Raw genomic sequence first — 25,359 nt, forward strand, 5'->3', positions numbered from 1 at the left:
TCCAGAGTCTGCCTAAGTAATGGACTACAATGGCCCTAGATGGCTTGGTGGGAGGGAGTATAGCTTAGTTGTCAGAGCTGAGTGCAAAAGGATTCATTGGTTGTCATCAAACTACAGTCGTTTTTCAATTCTTGTAGGGACAGCTTCTTGAAGAGAGCCTATGCCACCCTCCCCCACCCAGAAAAAGTGGAACAAGCAGGTGCTTTACAGGCTGCCCATCAGTCCATGTCTTTCTACAGTTTGGTCCAACTGCCTCCATGGCTGATAGCCGCATGACCTTCCAAGGGATGCCACAAGCAGCCAAAACCTTTCTCGTTCGCCCTTAGGCCCAAGCCTGGAAGCTGCGATTTCCCCACATCCCTGCACCCCTGCCTCTGCCCAGTCCTGCCTCCCTCCAAACATCTACTAATGGGTGAGGGTATCTCTGTTGAAGTTTCTGAGTAAATGTTTTAGATGGTCCTAGGCTGTGGAGCCCTGTCAAATACTTCGGAGGCTGGGTGGAGTTTGGTCTGATGACCAGGCAGAGCCTGTAGGGGGTAGCGATCCTCTGCACTACTGCATCTGACAGCTGTACTGTTTCTTAAAAGTAAGGAGACAGTTGGCCATTGTAATCTCGCCACCTCCTCTCCCAACTCTCTCTAATCAGGCTGTCACTCCAGGGCCATAGATGCCTATGGACTTAGGGCACAAAGGAGGAAGGGATCCCCATTATAAGGGGTGTGGCTCCAGAGAGGCGTAGGGAAGCTACTCCAGCAACATCTCTTCTATTCAGGAAGGGCAATGCATGCATTACTGTATCGTCACCATTTTGTGAGAACAGTCCTCCTACCTGTGTTCTTCAGGAACTCTCTCAGCATGGAACCCCTACAAGTCCAAGTAGATCGCCCAGGGAGTTCCATGGTTCTCAGGTACCCAGAAGGCAATTTGGCCACACTGACCTTCTTCTGCAGTCCATACAGCCTCTGTTGCTCATGACCGTCCACTGGATCAGGGCCAGTTGAGACTGCCAGTGAGCTTCAGGGTACAAATGCCACCGAGGGAGCCACAGATGATTGTCCCCTACTTATGTCAGGTGTGTGCACCCAACAGCTTTGATATTTAGGCCAGAAAAGTTTGCTTTGTGTGAGGATCTTGCAGGATGTTTTGAGATGAAAATGAGTTGTTCTGCAATGCATCCACCATCATGAAAACGTCCCGAAATCACATATTTCCACAATTTCTGGCCTCTTCATTTTTTAGCTCATATAGCACTATTAATATGTTCTTATTAAATCTCCTTTTTATCAGATGTAACTATAGTGAATGAAGTTTTAGCAAATATTCCCATGATTGTTGGAAGTACTACAAAAATACATTTTACTTAGACAGTTCTAACAACAGATTCCTCACCTTTGGAATATCCCCAGGTACCAGACAGGATCCAGTGAATTCTTGTTTTTCTTTGCATGTTTGTTATAGAAGGGAAACTAATTTTATAAACAATTATTTCATGTGTGGAAGTATTTTGCTAGCAAAAACATGAATGTTGGTGCGAAATGAAACTGCCTTACTGTACCTTTTATCAAAACTACAGTTGTCTCAAGTTAAGTGGTAAACATCTCCTTGAATGCATGGAATGTTTTGGTTTTATGGACAAGTAGCCTAAATTAATATGTAAGTGAAACCCTGTCTCGCTTTATTCTTTTGGAGATCAGTAGTGTTAAGAAAATGATTTCCAGCGTTATGTGCCCTCCCACCCTCAATTTAAATGTCTGTCATGTTTCTGTTGTATAGGATGAAGTTGCTCACACTGTCACAGAAAGCAGAGTTTTACAGAATACAAGGCACCCCTTCTTAACAGTAAGTGTCTGTTCTTTTAAATATGTAAAAATTATTGTGTGCTTGGGTAGTAAGGTGCTTGAATATTTTATGAACTAATATATAATGAGGATCTCAGTGTGAACACACGGTCGGTCTCTCTCTCTCTCTCTCTCTCTCTCTCTCTCTCTCTCTCTCTCTCTCTCTCTCTCTCTCTCTCTCTCTCTCTCTCTCTCTCTCTGTCAATATATATAGGGAGGGAGAAAGGCTAGAGTTATAGTTAATGTAATGTGGCTACCGAATTCACTACACTCTGTTATAGTAACTTGAAAGTGGTGCATAAATTTAAGGTATAACTTTAGAATTTCTAACGTTTTGGGTACTTGAAGTTTGGTTTGTATAGATAGAATAAAGTATTCCTAACTATAACAAGGGTTTAACATTTTGTTAATTTTTTTCATTGAATTCTAATGGTTTTTATTTTGAAATAAGTGTTTCAAATCGTAGTGTGTATTGTTGTCAAATGGAGTGTTGAAGTGGAGTGTTATAGAGTACAGTGAAATGGCATACAGTTTTGTGGTGCACAGTGGAGTTGTGTTGAGTGAAATACCATGGTGCGGAGTGGTGTAGAATGCAATAATGTGAACTTGAGTGACATAAAGTGGATTGATGTACAGTAGAATAGTGTTGAGCAGTGATTCCTAACCTTTTGACCCCTGAGGACCCCTACTGAATCACAACTGGAAGCCAGGGACCCCCAAGCAATATGTACGACTTAAATTTCAAACATTAAAGCAGCAATTAAAAAAAAAATGCACAAACAAGTACACACCAAATACTGAAATTACTAAAGATATAATTATTTTATATTGAAAAAGTATGCAAAAATCGAAAATGTTTAATTGGAAGATTGGTGCTGCATTCCGGTGACTAACTTTTCAATGTTCGGTTTTATTTATGAAAGCTGAAGACCCAGGCCAGATTCTACATTTCCCAGCCTTAAGGGCCTCACATCTCTCCATAGCCTCTGTCACCTGTAATTAATTTGTTTTATAGCACCTATCATACCAGTCTGTGGTGTCAGAGCACTTTACAGGGTACTACAAGGTGCAGGATTCACATGTCATCCAGACTGGTAGGCACTTATTTAAGAGTGCTTGGTGTGGAGAAACACAAACTCAGGATTCAGAACAAACAGTGGTTAGTGTAGACTTTAATAATAAGAATGCATTTCTGTGCAAGCAAACCTTTTTTTTTAGCAGCATAAGGAAAATGAAAGACTGGGGAAAAATAGCATAACTTTCTAATTCGTGCCATGCAGTTTGCATGCAGGTCTTTGATTGCAGTTCATAGCTCACTGTGCTAGATTATAATTGTAATTTATTAACTTCACTGTAACAAAAGCAGTACAATGCACATAAATTACTGTTCTGTCCATGATACATGCTCTTTGCAGCAGGCATAGTAACCATCTGCGTTACCTTGGATGAGTCAAAACTGCCACTAGAAAAACTCCTATCTCTCTCCAGCAGGTACATTAATCACCAGAGTTATCTTGAATCTTTTATTTTTGTCTGAAAGCTTCTGGATGTACAAGGAGCTTGCACTGCTTTTACAACTGCTGCACAAAGAAAGTAATCAATATAAAAAAGGTGTTTCTGTCAGAGGGCCCAGCTGGAGAAGTGCCTTCCTGCCAGCCCAGCCCTGTGGAGCCCTAGGGAATATACCACAGACCCCTGGGAGGCCGTGTACCACAGTTTGGGAACCGCTGGTGTAGAGTCAAGTAACAGATTGGAACAGTGTGGAGAGGCATAACATGGAATGGCACAGAATGAAGTTGGGCAGAGTGAAGTGGCATAGAGTTGAGTGGTGTACAGTGGAGTAAAGTACAATAGCACAGTGGAGTGGAATAAAGTGGAATCCCATACAGTGGAGTGGCAGAGTGTGCAGTGACAAGAGTTGAGTGGCATAGAGTACAATATCATACAGTTTCGCAGAATGAATCCTTTCTGGATTCACATGCTGCCCATTATTCCACCACCTAATGGTTGGGCCTGGAATCCTCCACTCCTTTGTAGTCCTTTTTTGTGGACGTTGATGGACCCCAATTTGGTGTCCCTTGTGATATCGTACTGCTTCCTCCGGCAGCCCCCACCTTTGCTCGCCATCTTGAAATTCTTTTTTTCCTGCCATTGGGTCTGGATGCTTGCTAAGAATCTCCAATATAAGGAAAAAGCTTGCTGATAAGATCACCGAAATCGAATAGGTACAATAAGCTAATTTCCTAGACTGATTTTGAGGATGCCCATTCAGGGGGTTCCCGGAATGGCCTAATGGAGAAGACACTATTCCAATTCTGCAATAATTGCCACCACAAGTTTGCACAGAAGGACAAACAGCCAGTCTGCAACCTCTGTCTGCCCATCGAGCACCGAAACGAAGACTGCAATGCCTGCTCTGTGTTCAAGTCGAAGATGCTGAGGGTGGAAGCGAGATAGTGACGAGCCCATCACAACATACAGGGGCAACAGACATCTCCATCCCTGAGAGATCCGGGTCTCTTAAGTAAGTGGAGTAAAATGTTGCAGAAGAAGCAGAGGGTGAAACATCGAATCATTCATGTCAAAAGCCAGGCAGCCAAAAAGATAGAGGTCCGAGGTAAGAGAACCATCGTCCTCAAAAAATGCCAGAGTCACGAAAAACTGACTCAAGAGCATCGAAAGGGAGCTTCGGCGTTGAAACATTCACAAACCGCAGGCTCACCCTAAGACAAGGAGCCCCGTCGTATCCCTCGAAGGGGACACTGCAGGAGAAAAAAAAAACTCGAAAGGTCCAAGTTGGCAGAAGACGGACGTGGAAAGGGCGTTTCAACATCGAAATTTGACAGGTCTCAAGCCTAACATCTAAGTTCGATGACCGAAACATCTTTCAAAGACTCTTCAGCACCAAAGAGAAAGACATCAGGCCTTGATGCCGAAGAAAGGACTGCAGAAATTGAGAAGAGGCATCTCAAAGGTGAGATGCCCGCACTTCTACAGAAAACGAAGGACTTTGATGAAACTTTAAAAGGGTTTCGGATACCACCAAAGACTTTGTCGCAGAAGGACCAGAGCAAAAAAGAGGTTCAGGAAATAGAGCTCCCTTAACACCCTTGCCCCAAGAAGAGGAACTCTTCTTCAAAGAGGCAGATGAACAGATGGCAGGAATGTATTAAGGTTCTGAGGAATCTGAATTTACAGAGCCAAAGTGGCAAGATCTAGAGACAGCCTCCTCTGAAGGAGTTGACAGGTATCTGTTGAGGCCTTCCCCTTCGGATGACTTTGGCATGTACAACCAGGTCATAAAACAGACTGCAGACAGGTATGAAGTAGAGCTAGAAGAAGAAAGGCCCCAATCTTGTTTCCTGCTGGAGATACTTGTAGCAACACAGGCCATAAATAAATTCCTACCCATGCTGTCTGGCAAGAAAATCCTTCAAGGAACCCACCACTTGTGGATGTGTGACTCCAAGGACAGAGAAGTAGTAGAAGTATTCTTTGAAGGATGCAGCATATATGAAGGGCACAGTACCTACTGACTCAATTATAACGTCAACAGCAAGGAACAGGGCCAACATCCCATCTACATCAGGGATGCCTCCAGAGAAGGAGAGCAAAAGGATGGACCACATGGGTAGGATGTTTGAGTGTGGTGCAGCTAATCAGCGGCACAATGCAATTTCTTAAGCCCTACTTAACAGTGAGGCCCATCAGTACTAGGAGGAGATGGGAAAACTGATGAAGCACCACCCTGAACAGTACTGAAAGAGGGCTGCATACTTGGCTGAAAGTGGCAAACACATGCCTAAAATCTACATTGGACGCGGCATACACATCAAGCCGACAAATGATGATAGAAATAACCCTCAGACGCCATTCTTGGCTGAGAATTTCAGACTTCAAGCCAGTAGTGCAGGCCAATATTCTCAACACCCCATTCAGTGTGGAGCAGTTGTTAGGGAGCACGGTGACGACACACTCAACCAACTAAAGAAGGACAATGAAACAGCAAAATCTGTGGAAGCTTTGTAGTTTTGTGGAGGAATTCATACAGGGAAAGAGGCATTGCGCATCTTCCAAGCAGGAACATCTCACCAGAGCTTCCATGGAAGCAACCAGTTGGCCACAACACAACAGGTTTGGCAGTACGAACAGCAAGGACGCCAGTTCTTTCGGGGAAGTACCTGAGGAAGGGGTCAGCAACACAGTGGAGGCTTAACCCCCTACAAATAAGTGACTGGCCAAAGACCTGAGACCTCACAACCACCACCATTCAGAGGCATGAACAAAGATTTCGACTCCTAGAGACAGTAGCAGAAGGCAGCAGAGTAAAAACGTCCTTCAGGAGTAGAGGAAGAGAACTTCAGACAAATGGATATTGAACATAATACACTTCTGGTATTGCATAGAATTGGAAAACATTCCATGAGCAAGGGGACCAAAACAGAAGGTCCATTCTAAAGAAGAAACATTGTCTCCCCAAGGAGGTAGAGGAATTGCTGGAGGATCAAGACAAGAAATCAGCAATGGGCATTACGCAACATATTTCCTAATTCCCAAAGTAGACGGTTCCCTATGACAAGTTCTAGATCTCAGGTTTATAAGCAAGTTTATAAAGACACAATAATTAAAAATAACAACATTCGCACGAGGTCTTACCACAATTGCAAAAAAAACAAATGGATTACATGGTGACTATAAACTTAAGATGCCTACTGGCACATTCCAATGAATGTACAAAACAAAGAAATACCTCAGGGTTGCGGTGAATAAGACTTCCTACCGGTTCACAGTACTGGCGTTTGGGATAAAATCTGCACCTTACATTGTTCACAAAGTGTCTAGCAGCAGTTGCAGCACACTTTAGACGACGGGACATACATGTCTGTCCTTACCTGGACGACTGGTTAGTAAAAGCAAACTCTTACAAGTGCAGAGAACATACACAATAGGTAATGAGGACTCACATTGGGGTTCTCAGTAAACATGGAGAAGTCATCTCCTCGACCATAACAAAAAAATAAAATTCTGGGGGCATGGGTCAACTCAATCCAAGGGAGGGTGCTTCCTAACAAAAAGAGAGCACAATCACTATTGATGGAAGCTCTGCTTTACCGGAAGGGGCAAGCTCGGACAGTGAGGACTGTGGGGAAATTAACATGAGAAATTGCATCATGCATCCCTTTAATTCCATATGCAAGACTTCACATGAGATCTATACATGAATAGTTGCGAAACCAACGGTTGCAAGCAACAGGGTGTTGGGTAAATCTAGTGGTTGTCACACAAGTTACAGGAGGAGATAGTGTGGTGGAACAGGTGACATATAACACAGGGGAGAACATTTGCACAGCAAACTCCCATGATGACAATTAAGACACCTCACATATGGGTTAGGGAGCGCACATGGGCACACTCAAGGTTAGAGGATTCTGGAAGGAACATGATGCTGTAAAACACATCAACATCCTGGAATTAAAAATATTTTTCCTAGCCTTAAGAACCGTTCAGAAAGCGCTATTGGAAAAAACTATAATAATCCAAACAGACTATACAACTACTATGTTTTACATCAACAAACTGGGAGAGACTTAATTCCTGCCCCTGTCGAAACTAGCCCATGAACTCTAGAAGTTGGCAATTAGGAGGAAGATGGACATCATAGTAGTTAATCTGCCATGTCAAGACAATATCAAGGTGGACAGACTAAGCAGACAAGCTTCATGCTCCTACGAATGGGAACTAAACCAAAAGATAGTCAGCAAGATCTTTCAAAAATAGGGACTCCAGAAATAGATCTGTTTGCCACACCACTGATCGCAAAATGCCAAACCTTTGCCTCCAGACAACCATACCAACAATCCTTGGGAAATGCACTGTCGATAGACTGGTCAGGGACCTTTGCATATGTTTTTACCCCAGATAGCACTGTTACACATGGTGGTCATCAAATGCAGAGTAAGCAGAATGACACTAATACTAATACTAATTGCCCAGCAGTGGGCGAGACAGACACGTTTCTCAGGGCTAATAGAACTAGCACAAAGGAACTTAAAGAAACCACCAAAACAACAGGATCTGTTGTCAATGGAAACAAGGAAGGGTACTACACCGAGAACTAGAGGTTTTGAGTCTAGCAACATGGCTCCAGAAGACCTACAAATCAGACATCTAAAGCGGCCGAAAAACACAATGGCTGTTTTAAGAGAAGCAAGGAAGACAACAGCAGGAAAGTGTTATATGCTTATAGGAAAGTAGGTGTTCGGTGGCATGAGTAGCTGCAGATACACATGCTGTGCATAGTCCGCCGTTTGGTGTTGGGTTGGAGTGTTACAAGTTGTTTTTCTTCGAAGAAGTCTTTTCGAGTCACGAGACCGAGGGACTCCTCCCACTTCGGTTCCATTGCGCATGGGCGTCGACTCCATCTTAGATTGTTTTTTTTCCGCCATCGGGTTCGGACGTGTTCCTTTTCGCTCCGTGTTTCGGGTCGGAAAGTTAGTCAGAATCAACGGAAAATTTGTCAGTATTGTTTCGTTCGGTATCGGGATAGTTAGGGCAAATCGACACCGAGCATTAAAGAGCTCCGGTAGCTCTTCGGGGTATTTTCGATCCCCCGTCGGGGCCTGGTCGGCCCGACCGCGTGCAACATCGAGACTGATGGAACGGACCCCGTTCCGATTCTGTCCTAAATGCCACAGTAAATATCCTTATACAGACCAACATTTGGTCTGTAACTTGTGCCTGTCCCCCGAGCACAAGGAAGAGTCGTGTGAGGCCTGTCGCGCGTTTCGGTCGAGAAAAACGCTCAGGGACCGAAGAGCCAGGAGGTTGCAGATGGCTTCCACGCCGACAGGACAACAAGGGTTTGCGGAGGAGGAAGAAGAAGAAACTTTCTCCATCCGCGAATCGGATTCCGAAGAATTCGACGTCGACGACCAACCAACCGTGAGTAAGACGTCGAAAGAAAGATCACACGAAAAAACAGACAAAGCCCAGGGGACGCCACTGCCAACAGGCCATGGCATAACCCATAAAGTAGGTGACCGTCCATCGGCACCGAAAAAGGGCGAGCTGGTGCCGAAGTCGTCCGACTCAGGTCGAGACACGGGCACGCAACACTCTCGGGACCGAGAGAGTGGTGCAGAAAAGGCTCAACACCGAGACAGCGGCACCGAAGCTGCTCGGCACAGAGACAGCGGCACCGAAGCTGCTCGGCACAGAGATAGCGGCACCGAAGATGGTCGGCACCGAGAGGCCAAGACACCGAAAAAGAGAAAGATCTCGTCGGAGCCGAAAACAACTAAAGACACGGTTTCGGTGCCAAAACACCCGGCAACCGAACCAAAAACCAGTTCCTACTCAGAGGAACAATCACTGTCCTCCCAACTAAAAAGACACAGATTTGAGGAGGAATTACAAACTACAGAGGTAGATCACACTCAAAAGCGGATCTTTATCCAAAGGGGTACAGGAAAAATCAGCGCTCTTCCCCCAATCAGAAGGAAAAGGAAACTTGACTTCCAGCAACAAGACAAGCCACCACAAGCAAAGGTGGTAAAGAGGGTAACTCCACCACCCTCTCCACCACAGTCAACTCATGTATCACCGGCACAGACTCCACCACAATCACCAGCTCATACCACCATGAGCCAGGATGATCAGGAAGCATGGGACCTCTATGATGCTCCAGTATCGGACAATAGTCCAGAGTCGTACCCAACTAAACCCTCACCACCTGAGGACAGTACAGCATATGCACAGGTGGTAGCTAGGGCAGCCGAATTTCATAATGTATCTCTACATTCGGAGCCTATTGAGGATGACTTCCTCTTTAACACCCTGTCCTCCACCCACAGCCATTATCAAAGCCTTCCCATGCTCCCGGGAATGCTAAGGCACGCTAAACAGATTTTCAAGGAGCCTGTTAAAAGCAGAGCAATAACTCCAAGGGTGGAGAAAAAATACAAGGCACCGCCCACAGACCCTGCTTTTATTACATCACAACTGACACCAGATTCAGTAGTCGTAGGAGCAGTTCGTAAAAGAGCCAACTCGCATACATCAGGCGACGCACCACCTCCGGACAAGGAGAGCCGCAAGTTTGATGCAGCTGGGAAAAGGGTTGCAGCACAAGCTGCAAATCAGTGGCGCATCGCCAACTCGCAAGCACTCCTAGCGCGATACGACAGGGCCCATTGGGACGAGATGCAACATCTCATCGAGCACCTCCCCAAAGAATTCCAGAAACGAGCGAAACAAGTGGTTGAAGAGGGGCAAAATATCTCCAACAATCAAATACGTTCTTCTATGGATGCAGCAGATACCTCTGCAAGAACAATAAATACTGCTGTGACAATAAGGAGGCACGCATGGCTGCGCACATCTGGCTTCAAACCTGAGATACAACAGGCAGTGCTCAATATGCCGTTCAATGAACAGCAGTTGTTTGGCCCAGAAGTGGACACTGCAATTGAAAAATTAAAAAAGGACACTGACACAGCCAAAGCCATGGGCGCACTCTATTCCCCACAGGGCAGAGGCACATTTGGCACATTTCGCAAAACAACTTTCAGAGGAGGGTTTCGAGGTCAAGCCACAGAAGCCAGCACCTCACAAACAAGACCACCTACCTACCAGGGACAATATGAAAGGGGTGGCTTTCGAGGCCAATACAGAGGGGGCCAATTCCCAAGAAACCGGGGAAAATTTCAAGGTCCCAAAACCCCTCAAAATAAACAGTGACTCACAGGTCACACAACCCCTTCACACAACACCAGTGGGGGGAAGACTAAGCCAGTTCCACAAATCATGGGAGGAAATAACAACAGACACTTGGGTCTTAGCAATTATCCAACATGGTTATTGCATAGAATTTCTCCAACTCCCTCCAAACGTCCCACCGAAAACACACAATATGTCAAAACAGCATATAGACCTTCTAGGACTAGAAGTTCAAGCATTACTGCAAAAAGACGCAATAGAATTAGTACCAAAAACACAAAAGAACACAGGAGTTTACTCACTGTACTTTCTAATACCGAAAAAGGACAAAAGTCTGAGACCAATATTAGATCTCAGAACACTAAACACCTACATCAAATCAGACCACTTTCACATGGTCACGTTACAAGATGTAATACCACTACTGAAACAGCAAGACTACATGACAACGTTAGATCTAAAAGACGCGTATTTCCATATACCGATACATCCCTCGCACAGGAAATACCTAAGGTTCGTATTCAAAGGAATACATTACCAATTCAAAGTGTTGCCATTCGGAATAACAACAGCATCAGGAGTCTTTACAAAATGTCTAGCAGTAGTAGCTGCACATATCAGGAGGCAGCAAATACACGTGTTCCCGTACCTAGACGATTGGTTAATCAAGACCAACTCGCTAACAAAGTGTTCACACCACACAGATTGTTATACAAACCCTTTACAAACTGGGTTTGTCCATCAACTATGCAAAGTCACACCTTTTGCCGTGTCAAACACAGCAATACTTAGGAGCGACAATCAACACAACAAAAGGGATAGCCACTCCAAGTCCACAAAGGGTTCAAAATTTTCACAAGGTAATACAAGCTATGTATCCAACACAAAAGATACACGCAAAGATGGTATTAAAACTCCTAGGCATGATGTCCTCATGCATAGCCATTGTCCCAAACGCAAGATTGCACATGCGGCCCTTACAACAGTGCCTAGCATCACAATGGTCACATGCACAGGGTTAACTTCTAGATCTGGTGTTGATAGACCGCCAAACATACATCTCGCTTCTATGGTGGAACAGTACAAATTTAAACAAAGGGCGGCCTTTCCAAGACCCAGTGCCACAATACGTGATAACAACAGATGCTTCCATGACAGGGTGGGGAGCACACCTCAATCAACACAGCATCCAAGGACAATGGGACGTACATCAAAGAAAGTTTCATATAAATCACCTAGAATTGTTAGCAGTATTTCTAGCGCTGAAAGCATTCCAACCAATGATAACCCACAAATACATTCTTGTCAAAACAGACAACATGACGACAATGTATTATTTAAACAAACAGGGGGGAACACACTCGACACAGTTGTGTCTCCTAACACAAAAAATATGGCATTGGGCAATTCACAACCACATTCGCCTAATAGCACAGTTTTTTTCCAGGGATCCAGAACCAGCTAGCAGACAATCTCTCTCGGGATCACCAACAGGTCCACGAATGGGAAATTCACCCCCAAATCCTAAACACTTCCAAATTTGGGGAACACCCCAAATAGATCTATTTGCAACAAAAGAAAACGCAAAATGCCAAAACTTCGCATCCAGGTACCCACACCGGCAATCTCAAGGCAATGCTCTATGGATGAATTGGTCAGGGATATTTGCGTACGCTTTTCCCCCCCTCCTTCCATATCTAGTAAACAGATTGAGTCAAAACAAACTCAAACTCATACTAATAGCACCAACATGGGCAAGACAACCTTGGTATACCACACTACTAGACCTGTCAGTAGTACCTCATGTCAAACTACCCAACAGGCCAGATCTGTTAACACAACACAACACAAACAACAGATCAGGCATCCAAACCCAGCATCGCTGAATCTAGCAATTTGGCTCCTGAAATCCTAGAATTTGGACACTTAAACCTCACACAAGAGTGTATGGAGGTCATAAAACAAGCTAGAAGACCATCCACTAGACACTGCTATGCAAGTAAATGGAAAAGATTTGTTTGTTACTTTCTTAATAATCAAGTCCAACCATTGCATGCATCTCCAAAATATGTAGTAGGATATTTACTACATTTACAAAAATCAAATCTAGCTTTCTCTTCCATAAAAATACATCTTGCAGCAATATCTGCTTACCTGCAGATTACTCATTCAACTTCCCTATTTAGAATACCTGTCATTAAAGCGTTTATGGAGGGCCTAAAGAGAATTATACCACCAAGGACACCACCTGTTCCTTCATGGAACCTCAACATTGTCTTAACAAGGCTCATGGGTCCACCTTTCGAACCCATGCATTCTTGTGAAATGCAATACTTAACGTGGAAAGTTGCATTTCTCATTGCCATCACATCTCTAAGAAGAGTAAGTGAAATACAGGCGTTTACCATACAAGAACCATTTATTCAAATACACAAAAATAAGGTCGTTCTAAGAACAAATCCAAAATTCTTACCAAAGGTTATCTCACCGTTCCACTTAAACCAAACAGTGGAATTACCAGTGTTCTTCCCACAGACAGATTCAATAGCTGAAAGAGCACTACATACATTATACATCAAGAGAGCGCTAATGTACTACATTGACAGGACAAAAGAAGTTAGGAAGACAAAACAACTATTTATTGCCTTCCAAAAACCTCATACAGGAAATCCAATTTCAAAACAAGGTATCGCCAGATGGATAGTAAAGTGCATCCAAACCTGCTATCTTAAAGCAAAGAGAGAACTGCCTATTACACCAAAGGCACACTCAACCAGAAAGAAAGGTGCTACTATGGCCTTTCTAGGAAATATTCCAATGACCGAAATATGTAAGGCAGCAACATGGTCTACGCCTCATACATTTACTAAACACTACTGTGTAGATGTGTTATCTGCACAACAGGCCACAGTAGGTCAAGCCGTACTAAGAACTTTATTTCAAACTACTTCCACTCCTACAGGCTGAACCACCGCTTTTGGGGAGATAACTGCTTACTAGTCTATGCACAGCATGTGTATCTGCAGCTACAAATGCCACCGAACGGAAAATGTCACTTACCCAGTGTACATCTGTTCGTGGCATTAGTCGCTGCAGATTCACATGCGCCCACCCTCCTCCCCGGGAGCCTGTAGCCGTTTAGAAGTAGATTTTGAACATTTGTACATTTGTAAATATATTACATTAAACCTTCATTTTATACATACGTATTTATTCCATTGCATGGGCACTATTATTAGCATACACAACTCCTACCTCACCCTCTGCGGGGAAAACAATCTAAGATGGAGTCGACGCCCATGCGCAATGGAACCGAAGTGGGAGGAGTCCCTCGGTCTCGTGACTCGAAAAGACTTCTTTGAAGAAAAACAACTTGTAACACTCCGACCCAACACCAGACGGCGGACTATGCACAGCATGTGAATCTGCAGCGACTAATGCCACGAACAGATGTACACTGGGTAAGTGACATTTTCCTTTTGTTGCACTAGTACCCCCACTGTTTGTCTGGTAGTTGGTGCAACTTTAACTGAAGTACACTAGGTTTCTGATAACCAGATCCCCAGTGCAAGTGTTATTTCCCCAAAACTGCACAATTTGTCCCCCATTTGGCAAGACCTTTTGCACCTCTGTAAGTCACTAGCAAATGGTACCCTAGGTACCTAGGGCATGAGTACCAAAGAGAATCCCAACGGGCTGCAGCATGCATCGTGCCACCCATCTAGCTCATGCAGATTGCCAAAGCAGGCTGCGTGTCTTGGTGCACCTAAAATTGAAAACACAACATGGAACAGTCTGTGTGCCATACCCACAAACATTGCATGCAGTACATTTGTCACCCTTACAGAAGACTTTCCATATGTCCCTGCTATGCCTTTGTCGATTTCTAGACATAGTAAGTGATCAGGAAAGCCATTTTAAGAACATCTGCTGGACACTGGTCAGTAAAAGTTCCCATCGCTATATGATAGCTTTACTCAAAATAGGGATGTTTGGTATCAAACATCTCATATTAATAAACACACACTGCTCCAGTGATGGATTTATTAATACATGCACCCAAAGGGCACATTAGAGGTGCTCCCTGAAAAACCTACTAAAAGCTGGAGTGTTAACTGACTAGTTTTAACCAGCCTTGCATCAACAGACAAGTGTCTGACCCCCAGGGGTGAGAGCCACCACTCTCGGGCAGTTAGGAACAAAGTAGTGGGCTTCAAAAACCCCACTGCCCTTGGTATGCAGATCTGGCTTCCCTCACAAGTGCCCATTTGGCACCTTGTCAGGCAGTAAAATTATAGTAGTAAGAAAAGTGTGTTCAGTCTCAGGTCAGTTCCAATACTAATGTTAGCTGCCAGACGTAGGCACGAAATTTAAAGGTCTGCCATCTTGGTGATGGCAGAACTAGGAACTCTGTGACCGTGTTATGCCCTCTTCCCACAGGAAGTGGTCATATCGGGGATGTAGTAACCCCAGGGCTAAGTAGCCCATTGCTACGACCTTACACTCCCCTAGCATCTCCAAAATCCAGGATTTAGGGGAGACCCTGGCACTAGGAAATCAGATTCAGCCAACCTGAAAGAAGACAACGCACCCTGTAGAGTCACATAAGCAAGAACAGAAGACCAGCAGGTGACTTGGCCCAGCCCTGTTGATCTGCCTGCTGTCCTTAACAATTGCGCCAAAGACGACTTGTTCTGCAACTGCCTGTGCCTCCAAAAGTCTGGGAGGTCTGCTAGCTTTCAACCAAGACCCAGGAACTCCTGTGGAGTAGCAGAGCTGCTCCTCTGCGTCCTGCAGGCAGTCTGAAGAACTAACGACTTTGCACTGCCAAAACCCCACACCGGAAAGCACCACTGCACTCGTGCTCCCTAGCCCGAGTTCAAGTGGGCCACAGTGCCAGTGTGGTGCCCCTCCCCTCCAGAGATGAAGCCCACCTTGGGTTTGCCAACTGTGGAATGCCAAATGCCGCCTGCAGCCTCTTTCTGCAGGCCCTCTCCAACATTATCTCCTGCAATGGAAGCCAAAAGACACTACTGCACCCGAGCCCCACAGCTTGATTAGAAGTGGGCCAACGGTGTCCCTACATGCCCCAGTATCTAAAGGGTCGAGCACCCGGTGGGTTCCCCTGGGGTGGCCCCACAGTCCCTGCTTGCAGCCTCTTTCTGACTGGACTGATCTCCATTGAAGTGAATGGGACACTATGCGCTGTAACACACTTCTGCATCTGGACGTCCTAGAGTCCCCCGAGGTGACCTGTTGGTGTGGCCTTGGACCTTGCCCCCTATTCCCCTCAGGTCCAGAAGATCAGACCTGCAAGTCATTGTCAGGTACTTATATGCAGTATGTTTCTTCACCATAGGTTAGCATTAGGGCACCTGAAGCTAAAAGGCACTTCTGCACCCAGATGCCCAGGTGGCTCCCAAAGAGACCTATTGGTGCTGCCTTAGGCCTTGCCCAATACTTAACTCCAGAATAACAGTCCTGTAAGTAGGTGCTAAGTGCCCGTTCCCAGTATATGTTCATTTTCCCATAGGATATCCGGGCACCCAATGCTGAAAAGCACCTCTACACCCAGATGCCCCAGGGCCTCCCGGAGTGGCCTGTTGGTGCTGCCTTGGATCTTTCACTTATACTTACCTTAACTCCAGAAGATTGGTCCTGTAAGTCACTGTAAAATACCTGTATGCAGTATATGCCTTTCCTCCATAGAAACTGCACTGTGTTGATTTGTCAAACCTGTACAAATTTATAACTCAAAACGTACTTACCTGATAGTGATGATCATGGTGCCTAAAATTATGTAAAGATAAATGTTGTTTTTATAAATTGGCATGGCTCTCCTTATTGAGTCGTGTATCATTTATTGACTATGCATGCAGCAGATGTCTAATACTCCTCTCTGATAAGCCTAAGGCTGCTCAACCACACTACCCCCTAAAAAAGCACCTTGGGAGTGCTAGAATAGGCCGCTGTCCACTCATAAGGGAATACCTGGACTCTTTGCACAGAATACTTCATTTTGATATACTGTATAAAAAGCCAGCTTAATACAATGCTCACCTTGAAAACTGCATTTCTGGTGGCTAAAACTTCTCTGCGCAGGGTGAGGGAATTGCAGGCACGCTACAAGAAACATACTTTCAGGTGCACGAGGATAGGATTGTCATGAGGACACACCCGCATTTATTGCTAAAAGTAATATCACATTTTCAAATTAATCAAAGTATTCAAATGTCACGTTTTTTCCAAAAACCAAAGACACACGCAGAAAGAACATTGCACACAATAGACACAAAACGTGCCATAATATGGTACATTGAAATGAATAAACCAAACAGAAAGACTAAACAACTATTCGTTTGAGTTTCAAACAGTTTTTTGGGAAGACCTGTAACTAAAAACACAATCATGAGATGGATAGCTCAGACTATTCGGATGTGCCACACATATACTGGAGAAAAATTTAGTTCAGCACCTACAGCATATTCGACAAGAAAGCAGGGAGCAACCATTGCCTTTCTAGCAAATACACCATTACAGGAAATTTGTATGGCAGCATGCGTTCACAAGACAGTATTGTATAGATATACAAATGAGCAAGGAAGCACTAGTAGGATAAAAGGTCTTACAGCATCTTTTTACCAATCCTTGCCCATGCTCAACCCATCCACTGTAAAATTAACAAATTGCTGCAAAATCGATGCACAACATGTGAATCCAGAAAATATTCATGCTGCAAAACACCTTCAGCTGTAGTTTTGCATCTTGAAGATTTTTTTCTGGATTCACAAGGGACCCACCCACCTCCACCAAGAAGATGGAAGGAAGCGGGGGTGAGTGGTAGAATCTGAAGATGACAACCAAAAGTGGGAGCTTCCTGAGGAAGCAGTACAGCATCTCAAGAGACCAAATGGGGGTCCGTCGATAGCCACCAACCAAAAATAAAATAGGAGGACTACAAAAGAGTGGAGAATTCTAGACCCAACCACTAGATGGTCGAATAATGCACACCATTTGAACCCAGAAAATTCTCCAAGCTGCAAAAGCACACCTACACGATGAGAAACTATACATTGAGTGGCGTAGAGTGAAGTGGTGTAGAGTAGAATTATGTAGACTGAAGTAGCATATAATGGAGTGGAATAGTGTGGGGTGGGAAAGAGTAGTGTCATACAGTGGATTAAGGTACAGTGGTGTGGCTTAGAGTTGGCTTGCGTAAAATGTAGTGGTGTGCAGTCCTTTACAGCGGAGTTAGCATAGATTGGAATGGCATATAGTGCAATGGCATAAAGTTGCATAGTGGAGTGGCGTAGAGTTTAGTGTTGTACAGTGTAATAACAGAGTGCAATGACGTATAGTAGATTAGGGGTAGAGTGGCATAGAGGGGAATAGTGTACAGTATTGTGGCATACTGTAAATTGGTGTAGAGTGGAATAGCATGGTGTAGAGTGAAATATGGCAGCATGGAGTGGGGTACAGTGGACTATCATAGTTAAGTGCCATTGAGTGGAGTGGTGTAGTCTTATAGTGCTGAGTGTTGTGGTGTAGACTGGAGTGGCGTGTGGTGTAGTAGAGTGAAGTTTAAAGAGTGAAAGTGCCTGGTTGGACGTAGATGAAACTTGTCAGGAATATATATTATAGGGTGGAAAGTGTAATATTTTGTATTGGCTGTAAATAAGTGAATCACTATTAAAGTTAGAAGTGACAAAACGCTTAGTTATATGTTGGCCGTGGTATACTTCAGTAAATCTGCTGTATACAGCCAATACAGAATATTACACTTAATAGGAAAATAATAAGTTTTATTTATATTTTAAAAATTACCCAATCATATGCTGCCTTGTCATCGCCATGTACCACAGATAAAACCGCAGTAATTTTGTTGCCTCAGAGATCATTAAGTTTATCGCTATTTACTGCAAATAAAACTATGATTTCCTGACCTCAGATATGTATTGGAAGAAAAACACGTGTTTGATGGCATGTGTGGCTGTAGTTACACATGCTCTGCCTACTCATGCCATCCAGTGTTGGGTCCAGAGTGCTGCAAGTTTTTTTCTTGGAAGAAGCATTTTTCAGAGTCACAGGATTGAGTGGTGACTCCTTCTCGGTGCTACAGTGCATGGGCATCGACTCTTTTGTTAGACTGTTTTCTCTCCGCCATCGGGTTTGGACATGTCTTCACTCCTTCTTTCGACTTTCTCCGGATCTAAACCTTTCGTCTTCTCTTTACTGTAGTGTTTCTTGTTCATGTATTTTAATTTTTGCTCTTGCCGCCACTCGGGACACCGACCGCGCACCCTCTGAGCCGCCCTTGCCCGTTTTGGGCCTACCTCGCCATGTGGCACCATGGCACCAATCGTTATGCTGAGCTGATTGAACGAATGCCATTTTGTTTCTGTTCTCGGCGCCACACAAAATTTCCCTACACCAACCAACATCTGATGTGCAGCTTCTGCCTCTCCCCCGATCACCAGTAACCTACCTACGTTGCCTACAAATCCTTCTGGTCAAAGAAGACCCTTTGGGACCTAAGCTTGTTGATTGGAGATGGCGCACAAGACTCTAGACGACACCCCGGACATCTTTGGCAAGGAACATACCCAGGAGGAGCCGGAGCAAAAGGAGGCCTTTTTGATCCAGGACTCTGACATGCAGTCAGTTATCAGGACCCACGAGGTAACATCTGCGCAACCCGCGAGTATCATGACCCCTCCTGCCCACCCTAAGACTCTTCAAAATACCCTTGCAGAGTTCCCCAGACCACCACTGCCCACAGGTTAACAGGGTCCAAAAAACTATTTCAGCTGCCCCATCCTCCGGCTCGCCTATGAAAATAGCCAAGACCAAAATAGCATCTTCAGACTTCAACCTCCAGCACCTAAGTCCGAGACATACAGGGAGTGCAGAATTATTAGGCAAATGAGTATTTTGACCACATCATCCTCTTCATGCATGTTGTCTTACTCCAAGCTGTATAGGCTCGAAAGCCTACTACCAATTAAGCATATTAGGTGATGTGCATCTCTGTAATGAGAAGGGGTGTGGTCTAATGACATCAACACCCTATATCAGGTGTGCATAATTATTAGGCAACTTCCTTTCCTTTGGCAAAATGGGTCAAAAGAAGGACTTGACAGGCTCAGAAAAGTCAAAAATAGAGAGATATCTTGCAGAGGGATGCAGCACTCTTAAAATTGCAAAGCTTCTGAAGCGTGATCATCGAACAATCAAGCGTTTCATTCAAAATAGTCAACAGGGTCGCAAGAAGCGTGTGGAAAAACCAAGGCGCAAAATAACTGCCCATGAACTGAGAAAAGTCAAGCGTGCAGCTGCCACGATGCCACTTGCCACCAGTTTGGCCATATTTCAGAGCTGCAACATCACTGGAGTGCCCAAAAGCACAAGGTGTGCAATACTCAGAGACATGGCCAAGGTAAGAAAGGCTGAAAGACGACCACCACTGAACAAGACACACAAGCTGAAACGTCAAGACTGGGCCAAGAAATATCTCAAGACTGATTTTTCTAAGGTTTTATGGACTGATGAAATGAGAGTGAGTCTTGATGGGCCAGATGGATGGGCCCGTGGCTGGATTGGTAAAGGGCAGAGAGCTCCAGTCCGACTCAGACGCCCGCAAGGTGGAGGTGGAGTACTGGTTTGGGCTGGTATCATCAAAGATGAGCTTGTGGGGCCTTTTCGGGTTGAGGATGGAGTCAAGCTCAACTCCCAGTCCTACTGCCAATTCCTGGAAGACACCTTCTTCAAGCAGTGGTACAGGAAGAAGTCTGCATCCTTCAAGAAAAACATGATTTTCATGCAGGACAATGCTCCATCACACGCGTCCAAGTACTCCACAGCGTGGCTGGCAAGAAAGGGTATAAAAGAAGGAAATCTAATGACATGGCCTCCTTGTTCACCTGATCTGAACCCCATTGAGAACCTGTGGTCCATCATCAAATGTGAGATTTACAAGGAGGGAAAACACTGTTCAGAGAGGTGTACTGTCTGGGAGGCTGTGGTTGCTGCTGCACGCAATGTTGATGGTGAACAGATCAAAACACTGACAGAATCCATGGATGGCAGGCTTTTGAGTGTCCTTGCAAAGAAAGGTGGCTATATTGGTCACTGATTTGTTTTTGTTTTGTTTTTGAATGTCAGAAATGTATATTAGTGAATGTTGAGATGTTATATTGGTTTCACTGGTAATAATAAATAATTGAAATGGGTATATATTTGTTTTTTGTTAAGTTGCCTAATAATTATGCACAGTAATAGTCACCTGCACACACAGATATCCCCCTAACATAGCTAAAACTAAAAACAAACTAAAAACTACTTCCCAAAATATTCAGCTTTGATATTTGAGTTTTTTGGGTTCATTGAGAACATGGTTGTTCAATAATAAAATTAATCCTCAAAAATACAACTTGCCTAATAATTCTGCACTCCCTGTAGTTGCCATCTTGGTCTGAACGTTGGCTCCAAATACTTTGGTTCTGAGCTGACCAGCTACCACCTCCGCTTCAGTGCTGAGCAGATCGCAACGAACAAAAACTTGATGTCGAAAACCACAGAACAGAGAACATCATAGTAGAAGGACTCTAGCCAGTCCTTAACTACACCTTGACCTGTAGAATCCGTTTTGGTGACAACGGACGCTCGCTCCGCCTTCATATCCAGGAGGGTACAGGGCACAGGGCACATTATTGCTCCCCCCTATTTTTGTAATGAAAGCTGTCCTTCCAAGAGGCTTTGGACACTTCTCCACCTCCAAAGAAGGTTACCAAGGACAAGGCTACTGTAGGAAAGACACACTTGGCATGGTTACCCCCACTTTTTGCCTGCCTGCCAGTGTGTTTAGACTGTTTTCGCAGGGATCCTGCTAACCCGGACCCCAATGATTGTGCTCTCTCCTCCAAAGTCGGTTACCATGGTACCTTTTTACACCCCACAATTGGCATACTGGTGTTCCCCTGTAAGTTCCTAGTTTAGGGTACTCTGGTGCCCAGGGCATTGGAACACCAGGGGACCCCCATGGCTGCAGCATGTATTATGCCATCCATGGGAGCCCAGGCAGACTGTCTGCAGGCCTGCCATTGCAGCCCGTGTGAAAAGGTGCATGCACCCTTTCACTGCAGGTCACTGCAAGTCACCCCTAGGACAGGCCCTTTCAGCTCAAAGTGCAGGGTGAAGGTACCTATGGGTGAGGGCACCCCTGCATGAGCAGAGGTGCTCCTGCGACCTCCAGTCGCATTGCACTAGACTTAAGTGCGGATTAGCCATTTGCCTGTGTCCATCTACATAATGGGGACTCCGAAATTAGGCATGTTTGGTATCAAACATGTTGGAATCATTCCCCAGTACCAATGCCAGTATTGGTGGCATAATTCCATGCACTCTGGGGGCCGCTTAGAGGACCCACCAGTATTTCTCCTACCAGTCTTCCAGGGTTGGCGGGCAGCCCCCGCTGCTGCCACCCCTCACAGAGGATTCTGCCCTCCTGCTGCTTGACCAGCTCATGCAGGGGAAGGTGGAACAAAGGATTTCCTGTGGGAGTGGGGATGCAACACCCTCTCCCTTGGAAATAGGTGTTACAAGGCTGGGGAGCCGTAGCCTCCCCAAGTCACTGGTTTGCTTTGAAGGGCATATTTGGTGCTCTCTTCGCATAAATCGGTTTTGCACCAGTCCAGGGACCCCCAGTACCTACCTTGGTGCAAAGCTGGACAAAGGAAAGGGGAGTGACCACTCCCTTGTCCATCACCACCCTATGGGTGGTGCCCATAGCTCCTCCAGGTGGCCACTCAATTCTGCCATCTTGGAAACAAGATGTGCAGAGGTCTCTGGGAGCATCTGAGTGGCCATGTCAGGCAGGTGACGTCAATGACCCCCCTCTGATAGGTGGTCACCGTAAAAAGTAACCAAACCCTCTTTAAGGGCTCCTCTTCTGCTCCTGGCCACCGCCGAACAGCACTGCAACTTTTGAGACTACCTCGCCTTGCAACATTGTTTCCCCAGCTTCTTCCAGCAACTGCAACATTTCCACGGCTGTGCATCCTCTGGGGTCGGGGAGACTTCAGCTGCACCACGAAGCAAGAAGGAATCTCCCTTGGAGTGAGGGAGTCACTCCCCTGCACTTGCAGCCACCTAAGGACACAACGTCCAACCTCGTGGATCTGCTCTCCTCCAGAACTGTGTGGATCCTGAAACACAGGTGGTTGATCTGAGGGGTTACCTTGGTCCTCTCTGCCTTCTCTCAAACTTGGGAGACGGTGACCCCTTGCCTCTCCTTGTAGGATGGAATCCATGTGCACTGCGACTCTTGCAGCAACCAAGGCTTGTTGACTCCTGCTCTGAGGAATCTTCAGATTCCAAGTAGTCCCAGCCTCCCGCACTTCCTCCCTGCAAGGACAGTCTCCTCTGCTGCTCCAACGATGTAGGACTCCTCTCCAGGTGTGTTGACTGGGCCTCACTGCAACTTACTGTGCCTGCTGCCTGTGGGTTGCCTGTGTGGGCTGTGACTGCTTCTGTTGGCTCTCCCGATTGCTGAGGGTCAACCTGCACTTCCCTCCAGGGGTCAAGTCCCCAGGGCTTTGCTGGTCCTCTTTAGCTCTGCAATGCCTCTTCTGCCCTAGTTTGCATTTGCCAAGGCTTGTTGGTGGTCTTCCTGACTGCTGATCAGGCTGCAATCTGATGACCGGCGTGGGACATCTTCTGCACAACTCCGGGGACTCCTCTGCCACTCCTGGACCCCGCAGCTGGTTGTCTTCCTCCTTTGTCGACACAGATCTTCACCCACAGAAGGGTGGGCAGTGGCTTCTGCCCTGACTGGACACTCCCACGTGGACTGGACTCTGCCTCCTTCTTTTGCAGGTTCTTTTCTTCCAGAATCCACTCTTGGGTTCCTCTGGTCTGGTCCTGTTCTTGCACAGTTCCTTTTCTAAGCCCCCTTGTTAGTCTGTGGGGAAACAAGGTAACTCTCCTCTTTTGTCCTGGGAGCTAGGGGGTCATCTGAGGTACTCACCCTTTGTGGTCCTGAATTCTCCCGGTTCCGTGGATCCTGCATCATGGGTGAGGGACCTAGCTTCACATTCCACTATACTATTTTAGTATATCATGTGGAACTCCCCTATGGCCCTAGCTCTTTTCTACTATTTCTTGCTAATGTTGATTGTTCCTATATGCTAATTTCTAATACTGACTGTGTATTTGTAGTGTGTGCTTACCTCCAGTTGGGGGACTGTTATAAGTTTAGTTTTATAATAAAATACCTTTATTTTTGTAACACTGTTTGGTTACTTTCATGTGTGATAAGTTATTGTGTGACTAGTGTGGTATTGCAAGTGTTTTACACTCCTCCTAGATAAGCCTTGGCTGCTCATCCACTGCTACCCGTGCAGAGCCCTGGCTTCCTAGACCCTGTTACTAACCAATAAGGGGTTGCCTGGACCTTGTATAAAATGTAAACACCACAGTTTTCTACCAAACCCCGGGCCAGCTTTCTACAGCCACCACCACACCTCACAAGCCTTCTCCACCTTTTCCTCCTCCACCTTCTCCACCTCTTCCTTCTCCACCTCCTCCTTCTTCTTTTCCACCACTCTCCTCACCTAGACACCACAGATACAGCTGCACACTGCATTAACACCAGTATATTGAGAATGAGACACACGTGGCTCCGATGCTCTGGTTTTAACCAGAGGTCCAGCAAGCGGTGCTTAACATGCCTCTTGATAAGGAGCATCTTTTCGGCCCTCAAGTAGGTTCCACCGTTGAGAAGGTGAAAAAAGACACTGACAGAGCAAAAGCCATGGGTGCTTTTCCGCTTCAACAACAAGATGACTTAATGACGGCCCTAGATCTAAAGGACACCTGCTTCCATATCCCCATTCACCCAGCACATCGAAAATACCTCAGATTTGTAGTTGCAGTCAAACATTACCAATTCAAAGTCCTGCATTTCGGAGTCACAGTTGCTGCAGCAGTCGCCACACACTTCAGAAGACAAAACATTCATGTGTTCCCTTAACTAGACAACTGTCTCTTTAAGGCCAGCACACTACCCCAGTGCCAGTATCACACTCGGATGACAGTGGTTCACGCACTGTGATTCGCAGTCAACTTTGTCAGATTCCACCTACAACCTCTTCAGATACAATCCGATCTAAGAGCTGTTCTCAATGCAGAGTTGGCATACCCCGTTCAGGCTTGGGTTCACAGTTTTCATTCTCTTCTCCCCCAGTTTCAGGGGAATCGTACATACACAGTCAGGACTATCATGAATCTGTTAGGGATAATGGCCTCCTGCATTGTTATCATTCCCCATGTCAGACTCCACATGCGTCCTCTACAGCAGTGTCTGTCTCATTAGTGGTCTCAGTCACAGGATCACCTGGAAGATCTAGTGTTGTTAAACTGCCGTACTCGCTGCTCTCTGCCATGGTAGAACCTCACCAGCTTATTGAAAGGGCAGCCTTTTCTGGACCCTGTGCTTCAGGTCATTCTGACCACAGACGCATTACTGACCAATTGGAGCATTCACCTTTAAGACCTCACAGTACGTGGCCTTTGGGATCTCAGTCACCAGTTCAGAGGATCAAGCAGACCTTTCCCAGCATTAACCTTGTAGCTCCTACTTGGGCGCGTCAGCCATGGTTCACCACACTTCTGGACCGACCTGACAGTAGTTCCCCACGAGAAGCTCACCAACAGGCCGGAACTTCTCACTCAAAATCAAGAACAGATCAGAAATCCAGACCCAAAGTCCCTCAATCTTGTGATATGGCTCCTGAAGTTATAGAGT

At 45.5% G+C, this 25,359-nt stretch overlaps 1 protein-coding gene across 2 annotated transcripts in view; it reads left to right on the top strand.

Annotated features, from left to right (window-relative positions):
* AKT2 (AKT serine/threonine kinase 2) overlaps positions 1 to 25,359 on the top strand; it is a 524,320-nt gene that overhangs the window by 315,844 nt on the left and 183,117 nt on the right. For both annotated transcript variants that reach the window (XM_069207237.1, XM_069207238.1), the window contains one exon: positions 1,774 to 1,839. In XM_069207237.1, the coding sequence (XP_069063338.1) occupies positions 1,774 to 1,839 (66 nt within the window). The remainder of the gene's footprint in view (positions 1 to 1,773; positions 1,840 to 25,359) is intronic.

This window comes from Pleurodeles waltl, chromosome 9 (genome assembly GCF_031143425.1).
Source record: "Pleurodeles waltl isolate 20211129_DDA chromosome 9, aPleWal1.hap1.20221129, whole genome shotgun sequence".
Classification (NCBI taxonomy): domain Eukaryota; kingdom Metazoa; phylum Chordata; class Amphibia; order Caudata; family Salamandridae; genus Pleurodeles; species Pleurodeles waltl.